This window comes from Hirundo rustica, chromosome 2 (assembly GCF_015227805.2).
Source record: "Hirundo rustica isolate bHirRus1 chromosome 2, bHirRus1.pri.v3, whole genome shotgun sequence".
Classification (NCBI taxonomy): domain Eukaryota; kingdom Metazoa; phylum Chordata; class Aves; order Passeriformes; family Hirundinidae; genus Hirundo; species Hirundo rustica.
This window is the reverse complement of record NC_053451.1, coordinates 16,882,687-16,909,049: the sequence shown is the minus strand read 5'-3', so window position 1 is coordinate 16,909,049 and position 26,363 is coordinate 16,882,687. Positions and strand designations below refer to the sequence as shown.

General features: G+C 36.5%; 1 protein-coding gene across 1 annotated transcript in view; it reads left to right on the top strand.

Moving 5' to 3' along the window:
• Positions 1–26,138, top strand: part of LTN1 (listerin E3 ubiquitin protein ligase 1) — a 30,324-nt gene extending 4,186 nt beyond the window's left edge. The window contains exons 5-30 of the mRNA XM_040055174.2: positions 340–392; positions 838–1,018; positions 1,773–1,946; positions 3,003–3,193; positions 4,393–4,531; positions 5,259–6,044; positions 6,540–6,581; positions 7,767–7,959; positions 9,160–9,399; positions 10,402–10,555; positions 10,788–10,938; positions 11,621–11,822; positions 12,951–13,110; positions 13,270–13,374; positions 13,637–13,779; positions 15,554–15,689; positions 16,767–16,911; positions 17,985–18,198; positions 18,503–18,740; positions 19,548–19,622; positions 20,453–20,639; positions 21,066–21,237; positions 22,533–22,753; positions 23,313–23,507; positions 24,149–24,316; positions 25,108–26,138. Coding sequence (XP_039911108.1) covers positions 340–392; positions 838–1,018; positions 1,773–1,946; positions 3,003–3,193; positions 4,393–4,531; positions 5,259–6,044; positions 6,540–6,581; positions 7,767–7,959; positions 9,160–9,399; positions 10,402–10,555; positions 10,788–10,938; positions 11,621–11,822; positions 12,951–13,110; positions 13,270–13,374; positions 13,637–13,779; positions 15,554–15,689; positions 16,767–16,911; positions 17,985–18,198; positions 18,503–18,740; positions 19,548–19,622; positions 20,453–20,639; positions 21,066–21,237; positions 22,533–22,753; positions 23,313–23,507; positions 24,149–24,316; positions 25,108–25,170 — 4,728 coding nt within the window. The 3' untranslated portion in view covers positions 25,171–26,138. The remainder of the gene's footprint in view (positions 1–339; positions 393–837; positions 1,019–1,772; positions 1,947–3,002; positions 3,194–4,392; positions 4,532–5,258; positions 6,045–6,539; positions 6,582–7,766; positions 7,960–9,159; positions 9,400–10,401; positions 10,556–10,787; positions 10,939–11,620; positions 11,823–12,950; positions 13,111–13,269; positions 13,375–13,636; positions 13,780–15,553; positions 15,690–16,766; positions 16,912–17,984; positions 18,199–18,502; positions 18,741–19,547; positions 19,623–20,452; positions 20,640–21,065; positions 21,238–22,532; positions 22,754–23,312; positions 23,508–24,148; positions 24,317–25,107) is intronic.
• The last annotated feature ends 225 nt before the right edge of the window (positions 26,139–26,363 follow it).

The window sequence follows — 26,363 nt, the reverse complement described above, 5'->3', positions numbered from 1 at the left end:
AAAGATAAAAGATTGCATTACTGGCTCATTGTGTGCAAACCTAACTGTTTTGATTTGCCCTCAGTTTGGCTTCTTTTTAGCAGGAGCACGTTGGCGTAGGGCTGCAGTTGACCAAGTATTAGGAAGTTTTAATTCAGACAGTACCACAGCTACTATGTTCAGCATGAATCAAATGATTTTCTAGCATGTTTATTAGCATGTCTAAAAGTATTAGAAAGACAACTCGGAGGATGTGAAATTTTATTCTAGGGCTGCCTCTGAATAATGTGTAAACTATATTGTTCTCATAGAATTATTAGATTTCTTTGTGTTTATATGCATTGTTTTTTCCCCCCATAGGTACTTCAAGATCACCTTCTGAAGGAAACAGCTGATACACTCAGTGACCCTCAGTATGTTTGCCTGCTTAAATGTATATTTAAGTCTTTAAATCTTGGCCTTTATTGGGTTCTCTGTCCCTGGAAGTAGTGAATTTAGTTTTGTTTTGGGAGACAGAATAATTATTTGAGTCCAGACTCCAGCAACTATGTTTGGGCCTTAAGTATAAATGGTTTTGACAGTGTTACCAGTCATCTAATTCTTGTTTCAGCTCTTTTAAGAATAGTATTCCTGAGTAGCTGGAATATGAGATGACTTGAAACTCTTTTTTTTCCTAACACTTTATAGAGTAATTTAGAAGCTATGGAAAGTTTTTGTATTTAAATTGCTGGCATCTGAAATCAAGAAAAAGAACACAAAAAGAAAAAAAAGAAGGCAGTTTAGTTTAGACAGACTTGGGATGTCTGCTGGTTTATTTGTGATCCACTTTTAATTTTTTTGTTTGTTTTGCTTTCTGAGAACTGTGCCAGAAGAAGAAAGGGAAGCCAAATTTTTCCGGATTCTGACCTGTTCCTTGTTAGCTTTAAAAAAGTTGCTCAGCATGTTGCCAAAGAAAGAGTTGCATTCATTGGAGGAAAAGTTAATGTCACTTCTGTCCCAAAACAAATTTTGGAAATACAGCAAAAACAGCGTATCACAGGTGACTTTTTAATCTCTTCTTTATTTTGCTTGGGTTTTTTTAAAGATAATACGCTTAACCTAAGGAAGTATTAATTGCTTGTATTCTACAAGGATGAAGTTGGTACTTTGCTTAGGTTTGAAACAGCCTTCAGGTTTCTAGGTAGATTCCAGAAAAGCTAAAGAGACTGTTCAGTTAACATAATTATAAATCTTTTTGATCTGGGACTAATATCTGACCAGATTTAATGTTTAAAAAAACCCCAAACTAATATTGACAATATTGCTTGAAAATTTATCCAGTAGGCTAAATTTTTATTTCCATGTCATCATGATCTACTTCTTGGCAATCTGCTGTAATTTAAAATTCATCTAGGAGATACAAAGTCTGTCAATTTACAGCATGTGTTCTTAGTGCTTTGGGATTTTCATTTTTTAAACCATTTTAGTGGTCTGCCAAGACCAGCAGTGCATAGAGTGATGAATTAATGCAGTAATATTTCATTTAAAGCCTGTAAGTTGCTTTTGGGGAAAAAATGCTTTTTGGAAAGTATTTAAAAATACAACTTTTGACAACCATTTTATCACTAAACAAATTACTTTAAAATACTTGATAAGGCTGTTTAATAACTGCTTTGTTTTTAATAGTATTTTAACCTTTGATAATATGATAAGATACGGGAATTGTGCGTTGTAAGATTTTGTTGACTTTAAAAGGAATCTTATAAACTACATGCAGTGACAGATTCTATTTTTCCTTCTGTGGCCTCTGTCAGGTTCGCTCAGCTTTCTTTGAGCTGATTTCTGCTTTCTGCCAGCACTTGCCTGAGGTGGTGAAAGCTGAGGCACCAAGAGTTTGTCCTGCTGTTCTTCTCAGCATTGATGACAGTGATGCAGTGGTGTGTCCTGCTCTTTGGGAAGCAGTGCTTTATACTGTCACCACTATTGAGGTAATGTGGGAAGCATAAGGGGCAGGTATTTTCATCAAATTTAGCTTTTCACCCAAGTGTTGTTTTCTGTGTAGAATTAGGAAGACAGGCTTGACTGGATTTTCTTTATGATTAATAATGGGAACTCCTTAAGGCTACATCCTCCTGCTTTCAGTGTAACTTTCAAATACGTCACATCCAGATTATCTGAAAATTAGAGTTGTTTTATGAATTTCATTTCATGAACTTGAAATCCTTTCATTAAATGTTGTTACTAGTAAGTCAAATAATGCTTAAAACTTTTTTCTTTGTTAAAGACAGTTACAAAAATGACCTGCAGTACATTTGTGGTTAGTTTGTTTCCCCTTCAAATGTAAGGGTTCTGTAGCTTTTTCTTTTTTCTTTTTTTTCCCTTAATTTTAAGTGAAAGACCAGCTTTGAATTTTTTATCAGGATGAGATGTTGCCATAGACTGGGATGATTTGAGGGTTTAATGCTGCAGGTCCCTTTTGCAAGTGTTGGAATGAGCTGTAACACATTTTCATTAAGAAAACCCCAGTCTTTGTTCAGCTTGTTATAAATATAGGTACCTTGAACTATAATAAATATTATAGGAAATAAAATAGATCAGATGACAAAAAAAATTTAGGGAAAGTGCAAAAGCATTTTCTAACCATCAGAAAATTTTTGAAGAGAGTTTTGAAGTTAGTGATACTTCTAAAGTCAGTCATTGATTGGCCTTCATAATGAGAACTTAAAATTAAATACAGGACTAATTTCTAAGGAGCATCATAAGAGCATTATTAAAGGGAAACCTTTAATTGCAGTTGGCTAACAAGGAAGGTCAATTGATCTTAAACAACGCAGAAATAGTTTTATCATGTTAACTTCACAAGCCAAAATAGGGAGAAAGTGATTTTAAAGAATACTGGCAAGTGAGTAACTTAACAGAATTTAAATTTCACAATAACTTGTTTCAGCTGTAGTACAGGAAGGTTGGTTAAATGGCTACCTTGGGAGTTCTTCTGAGGCCATGTATTGTTGTTTAATTTATAGTAGGTGAATTTCTTTCTGTAGGACTGTTGGAGTCATGTAAATGCCAGAAAAGGAGTTCTGCCAAAGCTCTGGACAGTACTTCGAGAAGGTGGGCGAGGATTAGCTACTGTTATCTACCCAAACCTCCTGCCCTTCATTAGCAAGATGCCTCCTGACGTTGTGGAACCAAAGCTGGAATACTTCAGGGTTTTTTTCAGCTCGATAATTCAAGGGTATGGACCACAAATTTATTTGGAATCAGTCTCTTTTGCATTTGGAAATAAAGAAACAAATCTTTAAGCATTTAAAGATGAACCGGGTAATATTTTTCAAATTCTTTTTAGCATCCAAAACTGGAGTCGGTCTTTTTTGGCTGTTCCCATCATCTCAAACCTTCAGCTTTCCTTTCTTTCCTTTCCTTCATCTTCCTTATGTGAAGCGTTCTTATCTTTCCTTGTCAAAGCTTTGTGTTTATTCCATGACAAATTTGAATATGGAACATTAATTATAATTAAGGGTGACTCTTAAGAACCGGGCTCTTCTCACCAGTATGTAATTCTTACAGAGGGGATTAGCCTTGTGATAGTGACATTTTCTTTATGCAGGAACTGTAATTCTTGTGATAACTCATTTTTAAAGGATGGAACGACTTTTGCTTTGTCCCTTGAAAATACATCAAAACCACTTTTCTACCAAATGTAATTTAAACGTGCACCTGTGCATTGTGTACTCAAAAGCATATAGAAATTATTTTATGAAATAGTGAAATTTCATTTATTTAAAAAAAATCAGTTCTCAGCTGATGTAGGTGTGGCAGTTAGTAGTTAGAGAAGAGAGTTATGTAGTGGTTTGTTTGAAAAGTGTATAAAATTTTATAACATATAGTACAATAATTGTAATATTTCTCTGATCATTTGTGTTATCTAATATTCATTAACAGCAGAGAAAATGCAGGTTTTCAGACTCAAAACAGGTGAGACTGTCTTTAGGTGGCTTTCTCTCTTTTTTTTTTTTTTTTTTTTTTTTTTTTTTTTTTTTTTCTCCTTCCTCTTTTTTTTTCTTTGTTTTTCTATAATGACAGAAAGTGACACTTTCTGAACCTCTGTGGTATGTGTAGAAAATTACTAATGAGTTTTGACAGCCATCTGAAACATGAGACAGTGTGCTAGGCTGTCTATGGTTTCTCTGTTCACATGGATCTTTTTCTTCTGAATGCTAAGAACAGATGAAGTGATTTTGATATAAGTTCTGTTAATTGCCTGGGTTTATCAACTTTTTAAATGGACTTTATTTAGATCTGGCTCCTCTAAATGATTCTCTGCTCCTGTATTCTCATACTGATGTCTGGATCAGAACATCGTAACTGAGGGTACAGTGGTGGCATTCATACTGGGGTGCTTGGAAGCACAGCTGACTGTGCATCCTCTCACAGGTTCTCAAGCGAGAGGACAATAGCCAGCCCTTCAGAATGTTCAGCAATTACAACTGCGTTTATGGAGTGTCTGTGCTTTGCTCTACTGCAGAGAGGAGAAGACCAAAGCCAAATTCATCAAATGCTTATACGTGACCAGGTATTCATCAGAAATACTGAATATTGTTGTGTGTGCATTTAATCATTCAAAATTTTTTAAAAAAAAGTGATTTTTAGGGGAGGATTTACTTATCTGTTGAGAGTTTCCTTAGATTTTATGAAAAAAAAACGCAGAGAATTGTCAAGACTGGAAAAGACCTTCAAGATCATCCAGTCCCACCGGCAGCCCAGCAGCACCAAAATCGCCCACAGACCATGTCCCCAGGTGCTTTATCCAGAAATATTTAAGCATTTCCCGAGGTGGTGACTCCACCAACCCCATTGACAACTTAATCCAATGCCTGACCACACTTCCAGTGATGTATTTTTTTTTCTAATACCTGGTCTGAATTTCCCCTGCTGGAATTTAAGGCCATTCCTTCTCATCCTTTCACTTGAGACGTGGCAGAAGAGATTCACCCCCACCTCCTTTCAGGGAGTTGTAGAGAGCAATGTGTAACAAAAGTAAAGGTACTGAATTTAGAGTTTTTTTTCTTCCTATGAAATAATTCTTTTTACTGTGCAACTTAAGTTATATTTAAGGGGGGGGAAAGTGCCTCCCATCCCATATATTTTTATGAAGTGTTCAAACATAAATAAATCTGATATTTGCAGAATTGCTTCCAGAATGTTTTCCAGAATGATATAATTTCTTGGCATTAAGAAGAATAAAATGATTTTATAAATTGGATCACTTTTTTTTAATACTTTTTTTTTTGTCTTTATAGCTAATTCCTTTTACCAATGCTGTACTTAAGGAGCCCAAGTTACAAAGTGGACCATTATTTTATCAAGCAGCAGAGATGCTGAGTTCGTGGGAAGCTAAAGCAGAACTCTCCAATGATGATGGCACAGATGAAGTTTTCCGGAAACTGTTGTCAGATTTTTGGGACCACCTTTTAAAAATGTGTATACTTCATGTTGATAGATTGGATGCTGATGAGAAATTGCTGTTTGCCATATCTGGTATGCTAGAAATTCTTCAGAATCCAAAGAGTGCTACGAAACCAAACAATAGGAAATCTCTCAAAATCAGATTTACAGATGAGGATGAATCTGAAAGGAACACAGAGAGTCAAAAGCTCACAGAAGTGAGAAATGGTGACTCTGAAATTCAGGCTGACTTGCAGCAAACTTCTTGTCTAAGGAAAGAACCTCTAGAGAACTTAGTGTGCAATCTGGCTGAGCTGAGCATTGTGTATGTCAACGAACAGAAGTCAGAGCAGCATTTGAAATTCCTCTCTGCCCTGCTCAACTCTTTTTCCTCAAACCGAGTTTTCCAGGCACTTTTGGACCAGGGAAATGATGTAAGCCCTGCTCAGGCTGAATCAGAAAATGAAGTGAAAGCTCATAAACAAAGTCCATCTGTGCAATTTCTGTATACAAATTTAATAACTTGGCTGAAAGAAGACTGGAGAAAAGACACCCATTTCCTGGTTGATATTTTATACAGTGTACTTCATTGTTGCAACAATAATGATGAAAGGAAAGTCATTCTTGATGATGTAGCAAAGGTATGACTTCTGCAAGATTGATTAATTTTTATCAAAGTCATTACTATTCTTGTGGGCTGTGGTTCATTAATAATCTTACTTTGACACTGTCGCATGGGAGATAATTCTGCATGAATTTGGGTTAAGTCCAGCATAAGGAAGGTCGTTTTAGGGAAGTTGGACATAATAGTCTTGGGGTGAAAGGTTCTGTCCCTTTCTATATGGAACAAATAATTTTTTAAAAAAGTATCATCAGAATTTCTTTGCTCTTGTTTCTTTATACAGTGTATTTTAATAGTACTCATTGGTAGGTTTTTGTATAAATACAGTCCTTTACTGAATTTTGTGGAAGAGAAAGGTTTAGAAGACAAAAATGATATAAATCAATAACTTTGTTTCTGAATTTAGCAGAGATTCTGCTTCTACTTTGCCTGCAGAACAATTAAAATGGCATTATTGCTTCCTTTTCAGCAAAGATTTTTATTAAATATTGGGGAAATTTGTTTTTCTTTTCAGATGGATCTCAAATGGATTCTTTTACTCCAGATAATTCAAAAGGTACCTCTTAAGATTTTTTTTTTATTACTCTTGTTATGCATAGTTCAGATGTTAGCTTTGAGACTCACATGGCTTTGTAGTGATAATTTCTATAGTTTGAAAATCTTAGCGTTTCAGAGTAGTGTTTGTTTCAAATGCATTTAAATCTAGGGACAGTTTTAGAAATGGAATGATGATGCCAAAACAAAAAATCTTTGTCCCTTCTGGTTTTGGTCTGTTTGGGTTTTGAGCCAGGGGGATTCTTGATTTGTTGATCATCTCTTCCAAGCTAGAGAGAATGGAGCTGGGGATTAGACCAATAATTTAAATGTTTCTTTTTATCATCATCCTTAAAAGGTGCTTACTAGGAAAAGGCAGTATTCCATTTTTTCACACTGAATATTGACAAACGGACATTTAAGTAATTGCATGGGATGAAATAGGAAATGTATGATGAATTTTTGGACAAGAACTCATAGCACTTGACTTACACTCCAGTGTATCAACCACAGAATCTTCTCTCACATACGCTGCATATTTAAGGAATACGCAGTTTTTATGATTTTGTACCTTACACTGGCTCATCAGCAATGAAATACATGTTTCTAATTTGTGACCTTCTATTTCTTCTTAAAGAAATTCAAATGCTGTAAACAGTTTTTATGTTTTAAATAGATTTTATTTCAGCCAACTTAGTCATCCAGAAGTTATTTTTCTAATCCTAGTGTAGGAATTTCGTGGGCTGTATAGTTGGAGGAGAAATGTAAAAGGAAGCATTTTCAGAAGGTGACTTGTTTCACTCTGCAGTAGAGATCTGACCCAGCCATAAGTTGCACTCTCTGACAGAAAGAATGTTGTGGGGTGTTGTTGCAGGTGTAAGATCTAAAGGCTGTTTGTGGTAGATGATGTAATTCTCGCTCTTTGTTTGCAAGTTTGACATATTAATCTTACGCTTAGTAATAAAAATTAATAGTTAATTACACTTTACCCCAAGAACCTGTGGCTGCCCCATCCCTGGAAGTGTTCAGTGTCGGGTTGGAGGGGGCTTGGAGCAACCTGGTCTAGTGGGAGGTGTCCCTGCCCATGGCAGGGTGGTGGTACTTAAACTGGAACTTGTGAGATGAGCTTTACAGTCCCTTCCAACCCAAACCATTCTATTATTCTATACCCTCAAAAGATTCTTGTAATGTTTTCCTTGTGATCCAGGCATGCTCGAGCACAACAAAGCTTTCCTTAGTCTCTGACTGGCTCAAAGGAGACATGCTTGGAGAAAGACTGGTAATGCTGGCAGATGATCTGTGTCAACTGGGTTTAAAACCTGGAGCAACCTCCTCAGGATCAGCCTCTTCAGAAAGGTGGACCCTCCTGAGCTTGGTGTTGTCACAGCACGTTAAAAGTGGTGAGCATATATAATCCTTGGAGTTCATGAAGTGTAAATGCACTTACGCTTTGCATACAGTTGAAAGGAATTTGAGATCTTCCAGAATGCTTCTTGTAGAACATTTAGGCTTCCTCCTGGTAGCTTTTTGTTGATTGGTTGGGTTTTGTTGGAGTTTTTGTTTCTTCATTTTGGGCTTTTTTTATGCCCAAACCGGTTCACTACATCCAGTTTAATTTTGTGAGCACTGACTTGCAGTAGTAGCTGCCGTTTTTTGGTCCACATTGCTGAACAAGGGCAGTGTTTAAAGAGAAGATTCAGGTTTGGGAGTCTTGAAAACTTGAGGAAAATTTAAGTAACCTTGATCTATCAGCTGATGTACTGTAAAATAATATCAATTTGGAAACCATACCATGTGAAATCTACCCTCATAACTAGAATACCAGGTCAATTGTTATGAACCTATGTGTGTTTTAGAAATGCCTTGTTACAGGACATTTGAATTGTTTCGAGCCATTTCCATTTATTTTCATGTCTTTTAAAAACTCTGTGTGTGCTCTTATAGTGTATATGTAATCTGATTTTCTTTATTAATAGCCTCCTATTTAATTTATTCCTTGTATTTTTAATACCTGACACAGACTTCCAGGGGAGGTCAATTTTCTTCATGTTTTCCATGTAACCTCAGCATCTGCTTTGATCCCTGAGGTGACTTATTTCAGTGTCAGTGGATACATGGTGCTTTCAAGTTTCAAAGGGGCACACAGGCAGCTCACTGTGGTCAGTGTTCTTAGACGAGGCATCCTGAAGGTGTCCTAAGGTTGTTTTTTCTGTTACTGGAACTTTTTGATGAGAAGGACCATCAGGAAAACCTGTTTCCTTTCTCCACAGAGTTCAGCAAAGGTGCTTGTGAGTCTGTGATGTTCTAGCTGAGAAGGCATAAAAGGGGGCGGGGGGATCACTTTGCACTTTCTCTATTTTAAATACCTTTTTCGAAGCTGCATCAGCTGGTTAGAGAAAAGATACTTGGTAGTGTGAAATGTTGGCTGGTGTCTGTGAAATAAGAGTTTAGATATCCATTAGACTGAAATTGCTTCGCACTTTATTTTGCAATCTAAATTAGCAAATAGAAGTCAAATTGTTCCATATTAATGTCACATCTTTGCGTGGTCACGTTTATCAAGCAATCAAAGCGTACTGTCTTTTTCCTCTGCCCAATAGAATCACTGATTGGTGAAACTTTTGTTGAAAGGATTATTGATAAACTTCAAGCAGCTCTGTCTAAAGCAAAGGATCTTTCTGAAGCTGGAAATACTGAGCCATCAGTATCTTTCATTTGCGACGTGGCCTCAAGCTTTTTCAGCTCAGTGAAAGGGTGTTTGCTGCTGCCATCCTCAGAAGACTTGCTCCTTACCATCTTCCAGCTGTGTGCTCAGAGGCAGGATGCAACACACTTGACAGGTAATCTGGAAAAAGGACTTGAGCTGAGCTTTTTGATGGGTGATGATTACATCTAAATTCTTCCTTTTCATGGGACAGAGTCAAGTGTGTGATAGAATGCTGAGTTCACGTACATTGAGCATTTGCAGCTGTAACTGGCATGAAAATCTGTGGTTTAATTTACGGTGACCATGGTTACTACTCAGCATCAAGTCCTGAACACCTTTACAAGGATTTTGAAGCTTTTTTAATGTTAGTATCAGCTAACTTGGAGGCTGTTATATTGCACACTTTTTGGACCGTTACAGAAGTTGTTTAAAGTCCATGAAATACAGCAAATGAACATTTTTTGTTCATTTTGCAATCTGGGGAGTCTATGAAAGAACGTGTACAATTACTTCTTTACAGATAGCATGTATGTGTTCTGAAACCATTTATTTTGGCCAAGTTGTCCAGACAAATTGTGATCCATGTCTCTCTCTGCCAGTGTCTCATGTTCAGCCTGAGATCCTGATTTATATTCCTTGAATGCAGAATTTGAGGGTGTTCAATTGGTACATTTGGCATGTACTGACATTAATCCAAGCAATTAAATGTTTCACTGTTGTCGTGGAAGTGAAGTAGGACAGTACTAGCTTGGAAACCACTGCTGCTTCATAAATAGCTATTGGTGTTGTGAATGTTCAATATTTTGGTAGAATGATCTGTGGTTTTGAAGATCGTATGGACGTATGGTAGCAGGCAACAGGAACGACTTATTCTCAATTAAATCAAATCTTACCTGTGAGTCACAGTTAATTTAAAATAGCTCTGCAACAAGAAAGCTATGTATATACCTTTGATAGGTCTGCATGTAAGCACAGAAAAGATAATCGTTTTCCTACTGTAGGATCTTTAGACTTGTGATTGTTGCTGTATGCTTGGTTATATATTGGTTATAATTAGAGTTTACCTGTTTGTGGTGGTTTTGCTTGACTGTTTGTCATTTTGGTTTGGTTTTGGTTTTTTTTTTCCCTACAATAGATGTACTTGTATGCAAATTAAAACACACTTGGATGTCTGGTGTAAATTCACTTGTGCATCAGCTTCAGAGCACTCAGAAACAAAGCACTTTTTTGCTTAAAACCGCACTGTGGGTCAAGAACCAAGTTCAGTCTTCGTCTTTGGACGTTAAAAGGTAATTGGGATGCACATGTGTTTTCCATAATGTGTCATTCTCCGAAACAAACCTTGATCAGTGCTATAATAGCCTTTATTTAATTGACATCTGTATTACGGAGAGACTTTCGAGTCTGTTGGAGGCAGTGGGTAGGGCAGAGCTTAAACCACGTGTGGAGCAATGGAAAATGTGCAGGCGGCTCTTAATGAATAGTGCAAAACTTGTTTGCAGTGTTTTCTCCTTTTCTCAGCCTTCAGGTTTTGATCTCTGCAGTCAGTGATTTGTTGTTGAAGCTCATGGAAGCTGATGGACAGTCTGGATATCTCGTGAGAGCTTACGTTGAGCACATCACACCGAACAAAACTGAGTGGGGGAAATTGCGCGAGTCGCTGTGCTCTGAGGTATGGAAATGATAATGGATTGCACGGGGTAGTCAGTCTTTCCTCAAGCATCTGTCCCCTAGGGTGGTAAGCATTCTTTCTTTTGACTGCACTTAGGAATACCATATGTTTGTGCAGAGGTTCTTTTCAGCCTCTCACCATAAAGAGGACAAAATCTCTGTTTATGGATCAAGCCAATACTCCTGGAGAAAAATCAAAATCCATGATATGACCCTTTTCTGCATGGAACACCAGCAACTTGCTTTACAATTCAGGAATTTTATCTGATAGAGTATGCATTGTGAGGATGCTTTTATCTCTAAGTTAATTCTTCATAAAGATTAATTTTGTGAAAGACACCAATATCTGCAGAAGAATATGGTGTGCTGTCTATCAACAAAATGCTGGAATACATAGATAGAGAGTGGGGAAGGACATGAATTTCCTGTGCAGCCACCAGTCTTCAGTAACCCTACAATTTCTTGTGAAATACATAGAGTTCTAAAGAAATGTATTTGTTTCTGAGCAGCGGTGCAGTTACTGCTGTGCAATTAGGTTTTTAATACCCTGGAGTGGGTCATCCTCACCATTGTGCTTTTGATATGAATGTGTGTGTTTCATGGTTGGTTCTTAATAATTCGCAGTTTTCGAGGTTAAACAGATCGAAGTATTTTTTCATACTCTTTTTATGCACATATTACAGTGGATGCACAAGCCTCTTTTGGAAGGAAGGCTTAGTATGAACTGTGACCCTGTGGGATCAAGTGTCAAGCTGTGTGGCACAACTAAACTTCCAGGCCATCTGTCTACTTCAGCCTTATTAAGTAAAATGGTACTACTTCAACTGAAAAATAGTGTAGTCCATGGAAATGATGATGCTGAAAGAAAGAAAATGGATAATATAAGTAAGTTACAATGGTAAAACTTCAAGGAGTTTTATTTTATAATGGTTGTAACCTGAATTGAAAATTAGAAATGCATAGTTAAAGTTTGGCATACAGGTATGAGAAATTATCCTTTTACCTTTTGTTGTGGGAGAGAGGGGTGCTGTTTGTTTGTGGGGGTTTTTTGTTTCGTTTTGGGGTGTGGGGGTTTTTTGTGGGGGGGTGGTTTGGTTGGTTGGTTGGTTGGTTGGTTTTGTTTGGTTGGTTTTGGTTTTTTTGGTTGGTTGGTTGTTTTTTTCTTTTTTTTCTTTTTCTTTTTTTTCTTTTTAATTTTTTTTTTACTTTTTTTTTCTTTATTTGGGGGGGGTGGTTGTTTGTTTTGGGTGTTTTATTTGTTTGTTTGTTTGTTTCATTCAGGTCCCCTTTAAAAGTAGTTTTTATATTCCTGGGACCTCTTTTGGTTATATACATCCTATCTCAAGAGAACTTTGAATTGGGAGAAGTATGAATTTTTGATGAACTTCAGATTTGTTCATTGCCAAAACACACCATGCATTGGCATGAGTGGGCAATAAGAACTGTTTCCTTCCCTTGAGAGTTTAATTATAATGTAAAGATAGTTTGAGACGACTTCTCTTAATTCCTTGAGGTGGAATCTAGTTTCTTTTTATTTTCAAGAGTGCTCAAATTAAATGCAGCATTATCAAATTAACAATTCTATCTTCAAAAATCTCACCATGATGACAAGTGTAATTGTTTAGTTCGGGTCTTTGTAAGCTAATGAAGGAACCACATGCTAGCTCTTATGAAATGTGCATGGTTTTCTTCTGGACTTAGAGGTATTGATTGCCTTGTCTGCAAGAAATATATATTAAATAAAAGAGGAAGAACAGAGAGGAGTCATGCCATGCTTAATTTGCTTTAAAATTTCTTGAATATCTGGAATATTACTGCAGCCTTTTTTTCTCTTGTATGTTATGATACAATAGCAAATATCCAGTTCTGAAACACCTGAGATTGCATGTAAAAATAATATCTTTAATGCATTGAAAACACATTTAAAAAAAAAAACAAAAGAAAACTTGACCTGAAACTTCTTGCTTTTGCAAGTTGACAGTCATTTATAAACAACAGCTGTTATTTAATTAGTTGCAGAACTGTTGTACTCATTACAATGGATTGAAGAATTGGAGAGTCCTCCTTACCTGCTTCTGGAATATGTTCATATGCTAGAAGGGATGCACATCACGTACGAGGAGTTCCGCACTCTGAGCAGTACAGCTAGCCTGCAGCAGACTATATTTGATAGGTACGTGAGAACAAGTGAGAACAAGAGCTCTTAGCTCTGTCCTCACAGTTTGTATTGCATCGAGTGTTTCCATCTATGTTGATGCAGAATGCATCCAAATGCTTTTGAGGTGAACCATGAGCATCTGCATATATTAACCAGGGTGTTTCTTCTTTGAAGATCAGAGGAACATGGAAGACTCTGGTCCTTAACCATGGCCAAAGTGATCCACGCTGAGAATGCTGTATCCTGGGAGAGGAAAGAGCTTTTCAAGACGACAGAAGGGTATCTTAATGCCGCTGCGTATTTGCAAAATTGCAGTTTGTTGTGAATATTGATCGTGTGAAATGATCCTGATTCTGACCATTGGCAGCTGAAGGCTCAAAATGAAGTGATACATTTGTATGCATGGGAAAGTCAGACTTGGTTTAGCATGTGGGATTAGTTATGGCAGAGGATATTACATCGTTATGAACTAACCAATACTTTGTTTCCTAGTTCAGTTCTTTGGTTTGTTTCATTCTTGGTGTTCTGTTTGTGTCAATAGGTTCCTTCCATTAACAGAGGGCGGACTGCATACACTTCAGTGTTTATCACCTTTCTTAATTGAGGAAGAAAAGAGGGAACTTGTCTTCCATTGTGTGGCCAAACTTATGACATGTACACAGACAGAGCTTTCCAGCACTGACGGTGAGTATGTTCTTACCTCAGTCTAGTTCATTAGAATTTAAGAACATTATTTTGTAATAGTATTTGCTTTTAGATAAAACATATTTACTATAATATTGCTCTTCCTAGAAAGAAATGCTTTCTCAGTTTGCCTACTTCTTCTAGACTGTTTGGCATAGTAATTTTCTGCCTCGTTCAGAAAGTACAAGCTCTACTGCCAGATACAAAATTAGAATGAAAATATTTAGACTGATACTATTAAAAGCATCCTGATGTTGCTTATAGATTGATCTATCTTATATAAGCATGTCTGTAAATATCAAAGTTTTCAGTGAACCATTTAGGCTTTACACAGCCTGCAAAAATACTGCTATTGTCAACTAGTTGTGATTGTCTTTAGATGCTTTGCCAAGAACTCTTTCACAATTTACTTGTAATTTTTGAGTAGCTGCTCCAGCTGAAAACTGTACTGCATTAACTCTCTGCAGCTGTGGAGAATTACTTTAGAGGTGGTTGAGATGTATTATGGTATTGCTTTGCATATTGCCACTTAATTTGCATCTGTGTTTTCACAAACTTGCTGCTTTTCAAGAAAATTAATTGGGAATGCTCACACACAGTCCTTCTATCTGTGTGAATTAGATGTCATTTAAGAGGAAAGTCCTTTCTGGTTTTGTCCCTTACGGCTTTTGTGTGTTCTTGCCCACACTCTTATTGATCAGTCTATATGAAAACGGAAATGTAAGTTTTGTATTTTGTGCTTAGTTAAACTGAAAAAAAACTACCTTTGGTCACTTTAAACTGTGGCTATCTGTCCCTTAGCAGTGTTCTCAGGATTTCAGATAAGTTCTTCAAATGGATGTTCTTCAGGTGTGAAAATTGACAGTGTTATAGTGTCATGCAGAAATTGACAGGAATCTTAAAATTCCCTACTGTGATAGTTTCCTACTCTTTCAACTTAGTTGAGGCTTCCTGGCTTTCCAAGTGAACCAGTGAGGCAAACAAATGTCTCTGTGAAACTCTGAACTGAAGAAAATGGAAGAATCCTCCTTTGTTGTGGAGGCCTTTTATTTGTAATTGGCATTTCCCTTCTACGACTTCTCAGTTTTCTAGGGATTCCTGAGCAGAACATATATATCCAAATTCACATTAAATGGGATGTAGGTTGTAGGCTTACTATTCCAATGGTGTCTTTCTTTTCAGATCAGCTGAAAAAAAAGGCTCCACTTGTTTAAGTGAAGCATGGGTTTGTTTGGTTGGTTTTGCTATGTACATGTGATTCTTTACCTTATTTTTTGTCATTGTGCTTGTTTGAAATGTTCATTTTCTCTAAGAAGTCTAGGTAAATGCAGTTCTTAAAAATGAAAAATAGTACTAATGCAACAGCTGTACTTCGCTCTAAAAGTAAAAATTAGCATTCTGACTAGAACTCCAATTAACATTCCAATAATATTGGAATTCACAACTTTCAGTTGCATTGTCTCAATCATCTGTCCAAATTATTGCTTAGCATTCTGTATTTTTAGTAGCACAAAGAAATGTCAATCTTAGCTGGTATCTTTTTTTAAATTTCATAAACTATCACTTAATCTTATAGGAGCTGGCATTTTTTAAAGTTTGGATTGGATATTGTATTTTGATGTAACAATGACATCTGTGGATTAATTATTCAAAGAAGAAAGCTTAGGTATTGTCCAAACTGTCTTATGATATTAAGTTCTGTTGACACACATTCTAATGTTTGTCATGTCCTGATAATTAAGACTATTGAGTTTACATTTTTGTTATGTCGTAGGAGCATTTGGGTGTCTTTCCATTTTGAACTCCTGCTTGAAGGATAGAAGTATTGATTGTGATCATCTACTACCTGCAATACTGAAAATCATAATATCTTGGAAAAATGATAATGAGGACAGCTTTCTCTTTAGCTGGTGGGTGCAACTTTGAGATAATTTGACTCTTTTTTTTCTTATTTTTAAGACAAGAGTTTAAAAATAGAAACTAGTTATTAATTCAACCAAAACCAATCTGTACAACTATCTACTGCTCTCATGATACATATTTAAGCTTTTGTAAAAACCTTGGTTTAATATATCTGTTATTAGATATTTACTAACTCATACTGCAGAAAATTACCTGGATGGTTGAAGGCTGGAAAATTAAGGAGCTTTGTAAATGCATTTGAAGGATGTCAAATGTTTTCAAATGCATTCAGAACCGACCAGCTTTTGTAGGTGTTGCTGGGTATTCAGTTCCAAGTTCTGACTGCCTATTTTGGTAGCAGGAGGAAAACTTGCATACCAAATTTAGATGTCTGTCTCCTAAAATTCTGGACCCAAACATGTAACTTGAAGAGCTTCCAGCAAGGATTGAAAATATACTGATTTTTTTTTTTTTCTTCCCCCCTAAGTGAGAAAAGTCCAGACAACAAAGTTTCAAAGTAATCATAAAACTGTTGAGTGGTCTGGGTTGGAAGGAGCCTTAGAGCTCATCCAGTTCCATGGGCAGGGACACCTTCCATAAGACCAAGTTGGTCCAAGATCCATCCAACTTGATCTTCAACAGTTCCAGGAATGGGGCAGCCACAGCTCCTCTGGCAACCTGTGCCAGGGCCTTCCTCACAGAGAAGAATTTCTACCTAATAATCTAAACCTATAATGTATAATATTTGGACGCTTGAGGGCTAATATTTTTTCCTAAATCAGTAACTTAAAATTATTATTTTTCTTGCACCGATTTAATTTAAATTGCCAAAATTCATAGTTTATGTAAGCATACTGCTTGAGCAGATGTGCAAGTTGTAGAAATGTATGAGTGTAATTCAGGAATCATATTTAGACTTGGCAGCTAATGCAGCACCCCACCTTTGAAAGACAGAATATGTAAAGCACATCGGGCACAGCGTGGTGGCGCCAGACAAATTTGTCCTGTGAAGAGGAGTGAAGGCAAGAATATAAATACATCTACAACCTGATGCTATATAAGCTTTGGTTGTATTTTTATTACAGCAATCTGAAAGAAGCAAGTGCTCTACTGCTTGGTTTCAACATTGAGATGATGCGTTACCTTCCCTTGTTGCTGAAATATTCCACAGCTCCTCTGGCTGATAACGAGTGGGACTTTTTGATGTGCTCCATGCTGGCTTGGTTAGAGGTAATATGGAAGCATCTTCACTTTTAGTGTACTTGCCTTTTTGATTATTCCCTGTATATGACATGGACACTGTTACCTCAGCGTACCAAATACTTGACACAATGTTAAAAAGAATTGCACAAAATCCTATTTATGTAGGACTTCGGACAAAGGCCATATGTGGTTTAAAAGCACAAGCAATTATACTATCCTGTTTCTTTTTGTGTATGAAGGTAAAATCGGTTCACTCTTCAAGTAATATGATATTTAATAATGGCATTGGTAATTGGAGAATAATTTTGAAATGACAGCTCTAGGTCTCTGTCTTGAAAAATAATATTCCATTAAGACTAACGTGGTGCATCAAAATTAACTGAATAAAAAGCAGTGTCTGCATTTCAATATCTAACTGAATACATGAAATATCCAAGTCATATTCTACTGCTGTTAGGAAAGAGGTCAGTAGTGTCAGTAGTCAGCGGGCTGCTTCCTGATTAATCACATAAAGAAACAGAATCACACTCTCTGTCACATGTGCATTTGGAAGGGCAGGTTGGAAATTTCATGTGTCCTTTCTTGGTCTCAGGATTTATCTTTCCTAATGGTATGTGCCTCAGAACTATTCATTTTGTTAAAAACAAGCAAAGAACAAACTTTTAAGAAAATCTTGTTGTGTAGGCTAAGTAGGGAATATTTTTAATTTACAATGATACTCGTTTTTGACAGAATAGTAAGAACAAAAATAAAAAGAAAGCAGCTGTGTTGGGGGATTCTCCTGATAGCCACTTCAGTAATTTCCAGTTTTTAGTAGCATGTTGTCCATTGAATTTTTTTGTCATTATAAAGAAGGTTATATAATGGAAACTATCCATGGTTCTAAATGCTGGTGAGGCTTGGAAATTCATTTCAGGAAGTCTTATTACCATACAAATTCTATTTTTAAACACGTCTCCTCGCCCCACATAATTTTCAAATTGTTCTTGCAATTGAGTAGTCTTTGAAATTACACTTTCTGGTGTAGACAGGAAACATGAAACATATTTCAAAGCAACTTTATGGTTAAGGAATCTTCCTCTGTGTTTATTTCCTCCTAGACAACAAGTGAAAGCCGTTTGCTTTACCATGTCCCGCTTGTGCAGATTTTTGCTTGTGTCAGTTGTGACTTGGCATCTGCCCTTAGCACTTACTTTGAGGCTGCAGCTCCTGACACTACTACAAATCTTCCTAAGAACTTGATCAGTGAATGGAAGGAATTCTTTTCTGAGGGAATTCACAATTTGCTGTTACCTTTGTTGGTGAAAATCACAGGCAAGTATATGATAAGGGGCTAACAGCCAGGCTGTTCTGAAATAGACCTGAATAGACCACATTTTTTAATTTACAGGAATATAGAATTTATAGGAATATAGGAGAATATAGGAGAATATAGGAAAATAGAGTTGATAACAAGTCAGTTTTTGAACACTTACATGCTAACCAGTAAAGTGATTGCATGTAACACAGAGATTGTTTAGATGGAACCTGCCAAGTGTAGTCCTGAGTTGTTTCCAGCAGAGCTTGTTTATGGTATCATCCATGCATTCTGCAACACAGCTTGTCTTCTTTTAAATAGGAGAAACCAAAAATGCATCAGAAGGCTCTTTTCAGAACTCTGTGTTAACATCTTTGGGTGAAGCTCTAACTTACATCTCAAAGGACCAGCTGTTAAACCATAAGCTGCCACCAAAGTTTGTTGCAGGCCAGAAGACAAATCTCCCAGATAAACTCCAGACTCTACTGAACACACTCTCTCCATTGTTGCTTTTCCGGGCTCGACCTGTACAAGTTTCTGTCTACCATATGCTGCATAAGTAAGAAGCAACAAATTTTTCACTCTTAGCACCTCTCAACCCTCCTGTCCCCTTTTTTAAAAAAAATTTTAGAATATGCACTTGTAGCAAAATCATGTTCCATTATGGGAGAAAATCTTTAACTGGGCAATTTGTGTTCTTTTGGGGAGGGTGCTGTATAAAACTGTGAGTGCTAAAGTTAATTGTATTAGCAGACTTAATAAAGGCATTTATTTTTAGCCCTTATTTTAGCACTCGTAGAATCCTAAAATGTAAACTGAAATATGGCAGGTTTGATTTGGGCCTTACACTACCATTAAATAGTGTGACGTTTTTATTTTCAGTAATTTAGGTAAGAAAGTGAATATAGTTAGATAGAGTTCTTGTGAACTTCTTGGTTATTTCTAATACCTAGAGAGAAAATACAGAATTTTAAAAACATGTGCATTTGGCTCCCCAAAATGTAGGTTGCAAAGCAGATGGCTTAAGCCAGCCACCATTATCTTTCACTTATACTGAGGCAATAAGTTGCAATAGCTTTATTCTGATAGAGAATTTTATTTTAGCATGACTCAAGAGAAGTAAGAGGTCTGGGAAGAGAAGTGAGCGAGGATACATGCTCATTGGCTGTCACTCATGAACGATCTTTCCAGTGGTGACATGTCTCCAAAAGATTCTGTGTTGTTGTTAAGGAATAACTGCCATTATTTTATTGCTTGTCAGTAATGTTGACGTCGATAAGCAAAGAACTGTGCATCACATATATTAAAATAGTTTATTAAAAATTATTTAAAAATTAAACCTGATTTCCTTTCCATATTTCTATAGATTAATGCCGGAATTGCCTAAATTTGATGATGAAGATCTCAAGTCCTATGGTGACGAAGAGGAGGAATTGGCATTGTGTGTATTTTTTCCCCTCGCTATAAGACCATCTTCCATATTTTTAAAATGTGTTAAAAGATGGAAATTTGCAGCAGAGTAGCTGTCAGCCAGGAAATGTTTAAAAATTTCATAGCTATGACAATAAGGTTATAAGTGTTTCAAGTATTAAATATTTTGGTCCTGTCTGCTTTTGCACTAAAACCGGAGACAGTATTTGTGGTTGGTTTTAGGTGCAGTTACTGGATTAAATGCCATATATATATGCTTTATATTAGAAAATCTTGGCAAATTTTTACTTGTATTCAGAATGTGCCCATCTGTGCAGGTAATTTCAGCTACTTGAAATGGAACAAAATTAACCTGTGTGTTTTATACAGCTTGACTCCAGTGAAATCTCTGGTTTGTAAAGGGAATGTGGTAGGTAACTGGTTAAAATTCGTTTTTAATTAATACCTTTCCTAACTGCAGGGCTGCAAAAGGCTTTTCAACCCAGAGCCAATAGTGATTAGGACATCATTTTTCAGTTGCCCCTTTGTTGGTGTAACTGCAGAAAAAGCAAGCAAAGCAGCTATCCACGATGTAGGTTAAATCAGCTCAGCCATAGACCACTCCCAGATGAAGTGATTGAGTTTAAATTTATCTTCTAAGAAGGTAAAAATGCCAACTATCCCATTCAGGGAAAGAGAAGAAATATTAAAAAGAGTAAATTTCCTTTCAGTAAAAGGCTCATTTTATGTTTGCATGCATAGCTTTGCTTTCATGACTTTCTAGGAAGGCTATGAACATGAATTCAGTTCATGCTGTGCTCAAGATTCGAGTTTACTATTCCAGATAACATTTTTCCACAGATCCCCTCCAGCAGCTCTTATGTCTGTCCTGGCCACTCAAGAAGTCTTGCTAGAAAACATCCTGGAATGCATTCCAGTTGGAGAATTTGAAGATATTCAACCCCTGAGCGATGAGTTCTGCCTTGTTCTAGGGTATCTTCTCACTTGGAAGTTAACATTAGCTTTCTTTAAAGCAGCTTCTTCTCAGGTATATTTCCAGACTCTTTTCTTTTTAATTGAATTTCTTAACTACTTATTTAGTTTCAGTCTTGAAGTTTCATCCAGCCTTTTTAATTATGTAACTTCTTATCCCTTGTTTTTGTGAAATTAGTGAAAATTCTGAAAGCACCAATAGACTTAGATTTCTGCACCACTGTATTTGAGGATGGTAAAATTAGAGCAATGAAGAACTAAGATTTGTGAAAAGATGACTCTTTCTTGCATTTTCAAACAAGCTTGGTATATACTACGGTCTTCTAATCATGGTGCAGAGAACTAAACTTACCTTCTAAACATTAGTTCTGAATCACAGTGTTGCTCTTCCTCCCTGCAAGGACATATTTGTATTATTTACAGAGTAAGCTGTAATTTGATGTGTTTCATTTTTTCTGTCATTTGTTTTCAATGCTACCAGCTGCGAGTTCTCTACTCACAATACCTTAGAAGAACTAAAAGCTTGAATAAACTGCTTTATCACTTGTTCAGGCTTATGCCTGAAAACCCTGTCTTTCCTGGGCAAACTTCAGAAGTTCCAAATAAGGACACAAAAACCTTCTTTACTGAAGAGCTTCGTTTAGATGTCAAAGGTTAGTAAAAATTGTATTTGTGCATTTGAGAGAGTTGTTATATTTAAATAAGCTTTCTTTCTTAAAAATACTTATTTAGAAAATCTTACCTATAAAACAAATACACAGCGAGACAAATACGTACGTATGATTAATAATCTTTGGCTAACACTCCCCATTTGAACTTAAACAAAGCTGACATGTTTGTCAGAGAAACCAAGAAAAACAAAACTCAGGTGTAATACATGGCTGCTGTCGAGTTCTGAATGTAACAATTGCAAAACACTAGAAATGTGTGATCTATTCTGGAACCATTGCTTCTAGATATATATATTTTAATAGTAAATTTAAAAATATTTTTTCTTGTATTTTAATATATAAATTCAAAATATAACAAATACTTTAATATATATTTTTTTAAATGTTTGAGATGTTAAATTATGGGTTGTTTCTGTCATACTGTTCAGAAGACCCAGTTAATCAGTGATGATGAGAGAAGAGATGCTGCTTTTTTTAGCTGAGAAACATGAAAAAGAGAATCAGATTTTTAAGTCCCTTAATTGAATTTTTCTTACGTATCTACGCAGGTATAAGCAAGGAAATAGAGTTATCGTTTCTTAATTTTTTTGCTTGGACCTCACTGTATGCTGCAAAACAATTTATCTGGATGACAATAAGAAAGAGTTACTAACATGACATCCCAAGGGAAAGTCTTCCCTTATTGCATCATACAATCATTAAGACCTCTGGGATCATCCAAGTTCACCCTTTGAACACCACCATGCCCCCTGAACCATATCACAAAATACCCCATCTGCACATTTTTTTTAACACTTCCAGGGATGGTGACTCTATCACTTCCATGGGCAGCCTGTTCCAATGCTTATCCACTCCTTCAGCAAAGAATTTTTTCCCAATATCCAACCTGAACCTCTGTTGGTGGAACTTGAGGCCATTTCTATACGTGTCTGCACAGCTCAGCTGTCCTTCAAACACCTTATTGTTTGCTCACTCCAAAGTGAGTGTTTTGTGATTTCCACAATATAAAATTACTGTTGATTCCTGGCGTCAACTTGGAGTTCAGTCTCTAAATTAGAAGGTGAATTCCAAGGTGTGGAGTCACAGGCTAAGGAACAAAAAAACCAGCCTGGTGAAGGGCTGAGTCAAACAAGCCCTTAGAATAGCATGGAACATGTACATGAAATTCCAGTTACCACAATTATATTGGAATCAGAATTTTTGTATGTGGTGTGGAGGCACCAACATCCGTCACGAATGTATTAAGAGTATTCCAACACCTCTTCTTTCCCTCCCAGGGACAGGGGTGCTGTCATCCCAGATCCCACACTTGGCCTGCTCTGTGTATCATATAACGCTGAAAGATCTGCCAGCCATGGTGAGGCTGTGGTGGAATAGCTGTGAGAAGCGTGTCTTCAATGTTGTGGATAAATTCACAAGCAAATATGTCAGCAGTGTGCTCTCCTCCCAGGAAATATCTTCTGTTCAGACTAGCACACAGTTATTTAATGGCATGACCGTAAGACTTTTTCTCCTTTCTTTTTATTTACTTGAGTTTTTTGCAAACATTTCAAGAAATTTTACTTCTCAGAACCAGACTGTGGTTATGTTTTATATGATTGCAAATTTTTTGTTCTAAAAGACTGATTAAACATAATTTTGCATTATATCAATAAATTGAATTAATGTTTATTAATATTCTGGTTGGAAAACCATGAAATAATGGATTTTAGGATGTTGAAGAAATCGAGGAAGTAAGAAGCTACTGCTATCAGTATACTCTACTGCTATCAATATACTACTTTTTTGCTTATTAAAAGATGTAATCAATCATTGATTGAAAACAGGCTAGTAATTTCTTTTTAGTTTACCGAGATATGAGTAGATTTTTGTTTTCTTTGAAAAAAGTGTTTACCTGATCTAAGAAAATAATGTGTATAGTAATGTATTTATAGTGTGTGTGTATATATATATATATATATATATATATACACACACACACACACACACACACACAAAGACTCGAGATGCTGAGTATCTCTCTGTGGCATTTTTTAATATGTGTATTTTTTCCAAAGGTAAAAGCTCGATCTGCAGCACGAGAAGTCATTGCAACCTATTCCGTTGATGATATCTTTATTGAACTAATAATACAGCTTCCATCAAATTATCCACTGGGATCCATAACAGTTGAGAGTGGAAAGAGGGTTGGTGTGGCTGCACAGCAGTGGCGCAATTGGATGCTACAGTTAAGCACATATCTTACACATCAGGTGAATTTAAATAAATCTCCTAGTTTTGAAAATTTAAAGTCCTTATAGCAGAAAAATATTCCAGTATTGTATAGATCTGTGTAATAGAGCTCATCAGTAGATTGCAAAGGCCTTCATAGAATTGGGTCACTCTTACCATCTGCTTTTCTCCAGATACATGAAAGAGGTAAAATGATCAGCCTACTAGGTTCTGTTAAATCCAGAGCCCAAGTTGAAAATTTAGATCTCTTAAGATGTGGGCCAGTGTTTGTCCTGTGTGTCAGTACCATCTCAGCTATAATTTGAAAAAAAAACCCCACAAATAAAAACAAAAATCAAAACCAAAAGCCCTGTCCATGGAATTCTCTAAAAGACTGAAGGTTGCTGAAATTGCATCATCTGTGGTTAGAACAAAACAAAGCAGTGATTGAAAATTTCAGAATCCCTTTTTTAGGTGCTCCTGAATACACTCTCCCTGCTCAGATGAATACTCACTTTTCTGTAGATCAGAGTATTAGAAATTATATTAGAAATACTGCATGTATTGCATGTAATTTCAGATTATAAATCCTTTAGGCTTTGTTTCCTTCATGTTTTTATGACTGCAACCGGAATAGTCCAAAGGAGTTCTACAATATTAACAGCTCTTTTCCCTCTGTTAGAATGGAAGTATTATGGAAGGCTTATCTTTGTGGAAAAATAATGTGGATAAACGTTTTGAAGGCGTTGAAGATTGCATGATCTGTTTTTCAGTCATTCACGGTTCAAACTATTCTCTTCCCAAAAAAGCTTGCAGAACATGCAAGAAGAAGTTTCATTCAGCTTGCTTGGTAAGTACCTGGAGTAAATCTTTTTCAATAGGCAAAATATCATAGAATCATAGAGCTGTTTGGGTTGGAAGGGACCTTAAAGCTCATCTGTTCCAAGCCCCTGCCATGGCAGGGACACCTTCCACTAGACCAGGTTGCTCCAAGCCCCATCCAGCCTGGCTATCCATACAGTCTAAACCAGAAACTTCTGCTGTATTACCAACAATTTTCCACTTTGTCATTGGAGTATCTGGGACTACCTGCACTCATAAATTATTTCTGTGGATTTTGTACTAAGATGTAAGGGCAGGTAATGAGAGAAGAGCTGTTACACACTGTGTGTCTAATAGGTGCATATACAAATACATATGTACCTATACACATGTATACATGCACGAGTGAAAGGGGGTTTTTTACTGTTTGTTGCTGGGGGTTTTTTAAGTATAGTTAATGTTTTGATAGTTACATTCACAGAATCGTGGCATTAACTAGGTTAGAAATGACATTTGAGATCAAATCCAACCTACGACCTAACATCACCTTGTCAGCTGGGCTGGGACACTAAGTGCCACATCCAGTCTTTTCTTAAACAAATCCAGGGACAGTGACTCCACCACCTCCCTGGGCAGCCCAGTCCAATGCTTAATCACTCCTTCTGTGAAGAACTTCTTCTTACTGTCCAGTCTAAACCTTCCCTGGTGCAGCTTAACAACATAGATCCCTGGCAATAATGGTTATTATTGATAATGTACTAGTGTTTCTGATACTCAGCTTGCCTTTGTATATTAAACAGATGTATTTCTCTTTTTCAGTACAAATGGTTCTCATCCAGCAACAAATCCACATGTCCGCTCTGTCGAGAGACATTCTTGTGAACCAAAACATCCTTTCTTCCTTCTGTGAGCTAAATAACAAATAAAGAGCAGGAAATAAACTGTATGTTGAAAGAAGTTAACTATTTGGAAATAATGTCAGTTACTTTAAATTCTTCACTAGTAGAATGTGACACATATTTACCTCTGGACTGGCTTTTTGTAAATTTGAAGATGCTTCTTTGGTATAAAGAAATATATAACAATAATTTATTTTAATTGGTATATTTTTAAGATATATTAAAAATTTCAGAAATAATGCAGAGTTATGTCCGAAAAGTGGTGTTTAAGCCACAGCATAGTTGATTAAAACCTCTTATTTTAGGCATATTCATGATGTTATGTAATTAACCCAGGTGATACCTCCTAATATAATAGCTGAAAATTACATAGGTGGTATAAAGGTTTGATTTTTTTATTATAATGAGTTCATAATAGTCCCTTTTATGGGGGAAAAAGAATGTTGTTGCCGTTAGACATTAAGGCAGGCATGAAACTGGTGATAATCTGTTAAAGTGTAAAATTTAAACATAGCCTCTTCTAATAAACTGAACTTCCACTTTTCAAAGTTTCTTTTTCCCAAAATCCTCGACCATCCAGTAGCCTAAAATTATGAAAACCCAGAAGCCCAACTAAGTAGAGAGACCACAATCATTCCTGCATGACGATGAATGACACCATCTATTTACTGCTAATTGGCTTTTAAAGAGAAGGCAGACACACTGATCATTCCTTGTTTGTCTTCATGAGCTGGCAAATTAGCTATCACTGAATGTCTATTGTACTTCCACTGTCCTAGAATAATAAGGACTCTTATGTGAACATCCAGATGTATCAGAATTTAATAGCCTTCAACTATACATTTTTATGCCTTTTTTTAAAGTGGTAGCTACCAACTTGGATGGTATTTGTGGTGGGTTTCTTTGAAAAGTCAATAAAAGTGGGGAATAAATAAATGCATTTTGTCAATCTCTGTTGAAGCCGCTCTCTCTCTCTCCTCTCAGGGCCCGTGTTCCGTTTTAGCCTCGGCTAGCTTGAGGGAGAGCCCACACAAGAAGGAATCTTCCTTCCAGGGTCCTAAAAGCTACCTGGAGGCTGCAAACCTTTTCCTTTAGAGAGAGCAGGCATCCGTCAATGGCAAAAGGAAGGAGTCTGCTCTTAGTCTGGGGGGGATCACGGCTTTATTCAGGGGCCCT